The sequence below is a fragment of the Chelonoidis abingdonii genome, chromosome 1 (assembly GCF_003597395.2).
Source record: "Chelonoidis abingdonii isolate Lonesome George chromosome 1, CheloAbing_2.0, whole genome shotgun sequence".
NCBI classification, from domain to species: domain Eukaryota; kingdom Metazoa; phylum Chordata; order Testudines; family Testudinidae; genus Chelonoidis; species Chelonoidis abingdonii.
The window spans coordinates 117,529,981-117,537,258 of record NC_133769.1 but is presented as its reverse complement, the minus strand read 5'-3'; the positions used below and the strand labels follow the sequence as shown (position 1 = coordinate 117,537,258).

At 50.2% G+C, this 7,278-nt stretch overlaps 1 protein-coding gene across 1 annotated transcript; it reads left to right on the top strand.

Moving 5' to 3' along the window:
* The first annotated feature begins 1,805 nt into the window (after nucleotides 1–1,805).
* Nucleotides 1,806–4,712, top strand: FBXL14 (F-box and leucine rich repeat protein 14). The gene has a single exon (XM_032796721.2). The coding sequence runs from the start codon at nucleotides 1,980–1,982 to the stop codon at nucleotides 3,180–3,182; it is 1,203 nt and encodes a 400-aa protein (XP_032652612.1). The 5' UTR covers nucleotides 1,806–1,979; the 3' UTR covers nucleotides 3,183–4,712.
* The last annotated feature ends 2,566 nt before the right edge of the window (nucleotides 4,713–7,278 follow it).

The following is a 7,278-nucleotide window of genomic DNA, read 5'->3' as shown; positions in this document are numbered from 1 at the left end:
GTGAGATGGATTTCACTAATTATCTCCCCAGAATCAGTACTGAGAACAGTTTAAATTCCTTTTCTATACTAGAGACACTGACAAAATAATTAAAAACTAGTGCTATCAATTCAGCCAGGCTCATAGGAGCTGTAGTATGATCTAGGCTCCAGTAACCAGATCAGTTTTATTAGTGTTTTAGTTAAATATGCTAAAAAGTAAGTTACAAAAACAGTGTTAAGAATGAGTCCTAAGGCTTGTGCTTTTCCAACAGAAAAAGGCAATATTGTTTTCTGAAATTGTTTTGAAAAGTTTTATCTGGCCTATACGAGCGCTTAAGCTGTTTTTAACATAAGTGCAGCTGCACCCATGTTAACTGTTTACTTATGCACAAAAGGCTGTTAAGACCAGGCAACTAGTCTCAAGCACTCTTTCTTGAAATGCCTTTTAACGACCTCTGCCAGATCTACATTAGCACTTACACCACTTTCAATATTTGTTCACATGCCCCATTGCTGAAAACAATTTTTAGTCCTGGTTTCACTTCCTAGTGTGGAGCCAATGGACTAGCCAGCCTGGCGGTTTAATGTCACCTTGATATACAATTAACCAAAGCTCTCAGCTGACATATTGCTATGGAGCCTCATGGGAAATTAGGCCTAGAGGAGGGTGGAAACGGTTTTTTTTTAAAGGCCATGTTAGCTAGCACCTCCCCGAACAACAGGGCAGCACGTGCTTGCTGGTCGAGTTGAAACCCAGAGCCCCAGGCTTGTTAAGACACAAGCTGCCCTGCCTACACCAGGGCTCTAGTTCTCCCAAATCGAGACAAAGCCAGGGCGGCTGGGGCCCTTAAGGCTGAGCTGAACTTCCCAGACATATGGCTACGGTGTTTCCAGGCTGGTGAGGGTTGGAAGCTGTGACCTTAACCTGCCAGCAGCCAGTAGCGATGAGTGGGCAGCATGAGGGACGGAGGGGGCTCTCGGGGGCTCTGGGGACACTTGCGGAGGGCAGGGACCAGCGCTGAGACGGGGGCAGCGCATGGCGCTTTCAGTGACCGCGGCCAGGCCTCTGGTCTGGGTCCCGGGGGTGCTGCTGGGCCGGACGGGAGCGGGGGCTCGGGCTGCGGCCCGGGGACGGGGGGATGGTTCCGCCGGGAAAGGACGAGGCGCCAGGTCTAGGCTGGCTGTGGGGGAAGGGAATTCCCGGCCGAGAGTTCCCGGGGAGGGGGCAGCGCAGGGAGGCGGCGCGGCAGGGGTTAATCCGCGAGCGCAGAGAATGAGCCGCGCTGTTTCCAGGGTGACGGCTCGGAGTGTTCCGGATCGTACCATTGTGCGGGGAGGGGGGAGGAGAAGGCTTCAGCCGTCGCCAGACCCAGCCCAGCGCCGCCTCCTCCTCTCCCCCCTCCCCCCGGCCTGAGCGCGGCGCCTGGGCCCAGCGGCGAGCGCAGCGCGGAGGAGCGAAGCAGGCGGATCCCGTCGGCGGCAGCACGGAGCCTGGGCCCAAAGCGGCGGGGTCGGTAGCGGCGCCGCGGCCCCTTCTCCCCCGCGCGGGGCCAGCGGGCGGCGCGGGCTGCAGGGCTCGGACAAGGAGGCGGCGTGGCTCGGAGCCGGCAACCAGGGACCGATGAGGGAGCCTCCGGGAGCCCTCGCCCGGGGTAGGCGCACATTGCAGGCACGGGCGGCCGCCGCACCGGCTGCAGCGCGCGGGGGGCCGCAACGCGGCCCGCCCGGAGCGGGGATAGAGGGGCGGCTGGAGCCCCAGAGCCGGCCCGGGCCCTCCCGCGAAGCAGGCCCCCCGGCCTGTCACACGAGGTCGGCGACTGTGAGGGCCCCGGAGCCGGCAGCAGCCACAGCCGAGCAGCCAGGACCCAGCGGAAGCGGCAGCTGGCAGGGCCCGGAGGAGGCGAGCAGCGGGGATCCGGCTGGTGCGGCGGCCGGCCGGGCCCGGAGGAGCCGAGCAGCGGGGATCCGGCGGGAGCGGCGGCCGGGCCCGGGTGTGCGATGGAGACGCACATCTCGTGCCTGTTCCCGGAGCTGCTGGCCATGATCTTCGGGTACCTGGAGGTGCGGGACAAGGGCCGGGCGGCGCAGGTGTGCACGGCCTGGCGGGACGCCGCCTACCACCGTTCCGTGTGGCGGGGCGTGGAGGCCAAGCTGCACCTGCGCCGCGCCAACCCCTCGCTCTTCCCCAGCCTGGCGGCGCGGGGCATCCGGCGGGTGCAGATCCTGTCGCTGCGGCGCAGCCTGAGCTACGTGATCCAGGGTATGGCGGAGATCGAGAGCCTCAACCTGAGTGGCTGCTACAACCTCACCGACAACGGGCTGGGCCACGCCTTTGTGGCGGAGATCGGCTCGCTACGGGCGCTTAACCTGAGCCTCTGCAAGCAGATTACGGACAGCAGCCTGGGCCGCATCGCCCAGTACCTCAAGGGCCTCGAGGTGCTGGAGCTGGGCGGCTGCAGCAACATCACTAACACCGGCCTCCTCCTCATTGCCTGGGGTTTGCAGCGCCTCAAGAGCCTCAATCTGCGTTCATGCCGCCACCTTTCTGATGTGGGCATTGGGCACCTGGCTGGCATGACCCGCAGTGCAGCTGAGGGCTGCTTGGGCCTGGAGCAGCTCACACTGCAGGACTGCCAGAAGCTCAGCGACCTCTCACTAAAGCATCTGGCCCGAGGGCTGGGACGCCTCCGCCAGCTGAACCTCAGCTTCTGTGGGGGCATTTCAGATGCGGGGCTGCTCCACTTGTCCCACATGAGTAGCCTGCGCAGCCTCAACCTGCGCTCCTGCGACAATATCAGTGACACAGGCATCATGCATCTGGCCATGGGCAGCCTGCGCCTTTCGGGCCTTGATGTTTCCTTCTGTGACAAGGTGGGGGACCAGAGCCTAGCCTATATTGCGCAGGGTTTGGATGGGCTGCGTTCCCTCTCCCTCTGCTCATGCCACATCAGCGATGAGGGCATCAACCGTATGGTGCGCCAGATGCATGGGCTCCGCACGCTCAACATTGGCCAGTGTGTCCGTATCACTGACAAGGGCCTGGAGCTCATTGCGGAGCACCTCAGCCAGCTCACAGGCATTGATCTTTATGGCTGTACCCGCATCACTAAGCGGGGTTTGGAGCGCATCACCCAGCTGCCCTGTCTCAAGGTGCTTAACCTGGGACTTTGGCAAATGACTGAGAGCGAGAAGGTCAGGTGAGAGGAGGGGGCACCTGGAAACCTCCATCCTCTCTGGAGGGACTCACTGACTGACTGCTGCAATGGAGGAGAGAGAGAGAGTGGGGGGAGGGAGGGTGGTCCACACACACACAGAGCCATGCTACCTGCCCACTCCAGCACTGGAAGGAGGGAGGGATAGAGAGAGCCCACCCCTATCTTTTCCATGCCACCTATCCACCTCTGCACTGCCTGGGGCAGGAGAGGGAAGAGAGAGAACTCCCATTTTTTCCATGCTATCCCCAGCCCTCCATTGGGAATACAGTACCCCTTTCCTCATCCTTCTCTGCCTTAGGGATAGAGGCCTGCAATTTTATGCACTGGGGCTGGAGATACCCCTCCCCACTCCAACTCTGATTCTATTCCCCTCATGCACTAGGGATTGATGAAGAAAGTCCCCCTATTCTTATTCACCTCCAGTCCTGCTCAGTTTTGGGAATAGGGATCTTCTTGATTGGGGGTGGGAATGGAAATGGGAACACTCACCCCCCTCCCCAAATTTAAAAAAAAGCTTATTAGCCGCATGTTCCATATCCACTGACCCCAGTCCTGCACGGGGTACAAAGACACCTCCTTGTCATACCATTCCAATTCTTTTTTTCCCCATCCCAGCTAGGGACTGTGACAGAAATAGCCTTTCCCAGCTATACATATTCCATCAATTTCCAGTCCCACCCCCATCTTCACTTCTATCCCCTTTTGCCCTATGGTTGGATACTCCAGTGCATTGGATATAGAGAGAGCTACACTGGTCTCCTCCCCTCCTGAATTGAATATAGGGACATGATTTCTTTGCACCCTGAATTGTGGTTGGAGGGAGAGCCTAGATCCTCCACTCTTTTCCAATCTCCCTGCATTGGGGATGAAGATAGGCTCCTAATACTTCTCCCTCCTCCTTGTACTGGGGATGAAGACACCATTTTCCCATTACCCCATTCCCAACAGAGAAGACAACAGATCCCAGTCTCTTCAAATGTCCCACCTGCATTGGAGGGATGCAGTAACCTTAGCCATTTATCTTCCCTTTCATTTTTATCTCTTCCTCCCTGCCTTTTCTTTCTTGGAAGTGGGGATAAAGACATATCTGTTCCCCCTTTGGGGGTGAATGGGGCAGAGGGGATGACCAAGCTCCTATCTACCCAGGGGATTTAAGGAAGAAACTCCAGCTTCATTTTTGCTTTCATTTGAGATACTGTGACGTGGTTTTATTTTGAAATGCGTACAAAAAAATTACTACTATAAAACAGTCTCTTACCACCACCACCCTCCCCTTGCTTACGTCCTGTTTCTGATTCTAGTTTTTCTCATCCTTTCTTTCTTCAGTATTCATTTTCTTCCATGGTTTTATCTTCAAAGACATTTGAAGTTGCTGTTCTTGTGGATTTTTAAGTACATTTTTTTCTGCTGAATATATTCTATATATATAAATATATATATAATGTCTGGCTACCTCGTTTTAATTTACTTTTTTTCTCAAAAGCCCTGGAATTCTTACAAGAAAGAGATTTTGAGACTGAAACATTTTTGTGCCTAGACTGGAAAGATGCCCCTTGGGTTTGTAACTTTTTAAAAAAAAAAAAAAAAAAAAAAAAAGCTTTCCCTAATGTGCCCCACCTTCACATTTTGACTGTGCCTCTCCCTCCCTCTCCACTGGGGTTTGGGGATCCAAATGTGTTTCTGCATTTTTATTCCCTTAGCACAAACATGTGTAACATGTGAGAATCCATACTGAGGATTGGGATATTGAAATGTGTGAAATGCAAGTTCAGTTTCATATATATATATATATATATATATATATATATATATATGCAAATATTCTCCTCTCCCTCCCAGTTCACCTACAAAAAAAGGTCACTGTGTGAGGCTTCCTGTTTGTAAGTGGGGAGAGGAGCAGAACAGGCCTGCAGGGCCTGAGGCTGCAATGTGAAGAGGAGGAAACAAATTCATCTGTCTTATCTCTGTTCTGTCAGTAAAATGGAGCTGGTTCTTTAGATTTTTTAATTATTATTTCAAAGAGGAAGAATAATTGATTAATTTTTAAAGAAACAAATGTTGACCTTTCTTTACTGATTTTTTTTTTTTTTTAATTCAAAATCTCAAACCCTCCACCGTAACAGGCCAGACCATGGAGTTAAAGCAAACCCAGAGACCCCCTATGGATTAATTGTACTGTTTGTGAATTTGTATAAAAAATAACAAAGATCCTCTTAAAACATTTTATATTCTTACAGTAAAAGGTTAAACTGATATTTATATAATAAAAGAGGAAATATGAAGTATGTTTTTGAAAAAAAAGCTGTATCTGTGTTGTCTTTGATTTTTTTAAAGGTAGGTATCTTGTCTACTAGTTGCAAGAAGCATGGTCTGTAGCTTATAGAGGGGTTTGGCCTATGCTCTTGTCTTAGTCTTAGTAAAAGGAAACGGGGAGTCTGGTCAATCCTGTGCAGGATGTTGAGTAACATCATAATTAGAAGTTTACAAGAGAGCACTGCTTCCGTTTGGAAGGACCAATATTATGTATGAGAACAGCTGACTTGCTCAGAGAAATTGAGTGAAAATAAAGATTAATGTTGGGGTACTAGTTCATTTTGGGGTTGGGTAATCTGCAACTGATAAAATTTGTTCTGAGGGGACATGGGGTAAAGTGATGTATAGTAGATCAAACGACACTTTATGGGGAAAAACGTTTTTAAAAAAACTTGACACATGGCAATGTTCCTGTTTCATTTAAAAATCCATGAAAACTGGTTTTCTGCTCTTTCCCCACACCTAAAAAGACCCCAAACATTTTCCTGCAATATTAATAACATAAACTTGCTGTCTTTTGCTAGTGCATGAGAACTTGGAAGTGAATAACTAGAAAACTGACTATGCTGTTTCACTTTTTCATTGTACACACAGAGATAAAAGTAGAGGAAATGGGAAAAAATTGAATGTTTAACATTGTTCTAATAATCTAAGATGTCCTTTTGTACCACAGAAATCTCTCTTTTAACTTTAACGCATGACTTCTAACCTTATGCGGTCCCCTTTAGACTTCTACGATGTGAGGTTTGTGTTGTTGTTTGAGATAGGGGCTTAAGCTGTTTATAGGGCATGAAACAAAGCTTTTCTCCCCTCTAAGTACTACAGCAGGGCTTTCTCTCCCTGTCCCCCCCCCCCTTTTTTTTTAAAGAAGGGTTGGGGTTAGAGAGAATGTGAAATGATGGAAGGAGCAAAGCCATTGTTCAGGAAAGTTAAAAGAGGAGCTGTCCTTGCTTGCTTGCTTGTTCAGTCATGCATACTGAATCTCTCCATGTGAGGGTCCCTATGGAAAGGAGGAGGGTGATTCTTCCCCTCTTTTTAACATTCCTCTCCAGGCCTGGCTGTATTTAAGCTGCTTTCCTCCATGCAGAGGAGGGGCGGTGGGGGATGGTCTGGAGTTCCTGTACATTTGCATTTTAAGTACTTCTAGTGCTGTAGCAGGCTACTTTGTTTCATCCAAACTTTTCTATCCTAGCCAGCTTCTCTCAAGTTACATCCATGTAGGTGAGCTCTCCACAATACAGCCCTAGCAAAGAGGTTATGGCTGTCTCCTGTTGTAATGTGTTCTGGCTTGTATATTTTGATGTATTTTTGACTGAAACTGGAACATTCATAATTCCTTCTTTTGTGCTGCAGCCACACACCCCCGCACACACTTTAAAAAAATTCCACTTCCTGTTAGGATGGCAAAGTTTCATTGGGTTCTCCTCAGCACCTCAGGGAGAAGGGTCAGCACCTAGATGGCTGCAGGATTATTTTTGTAAAACTACCAAGCTTTCTGTTGGGAGTTCATCACAAAAGCTGCATTGTTCCCTTTGGGGAAAGCCATCACAATTGGATCTAATTGAGCCTGACATTATATCCATCTTGCTTTACTTGGAGAGGTACTGGATCTTTTTCCTTCCCTTTAAAACAAAATAAATAAATTACAATTATTTCTTGACCAAAAAGAGGATGTGTGAACCCTAGTAAACAATAGGAATTCCAGACCGGGTTCTAGTTACCAGGAGATATTTAATATTTGATATAGCTAGCCATGGTCCTTGCAAGGG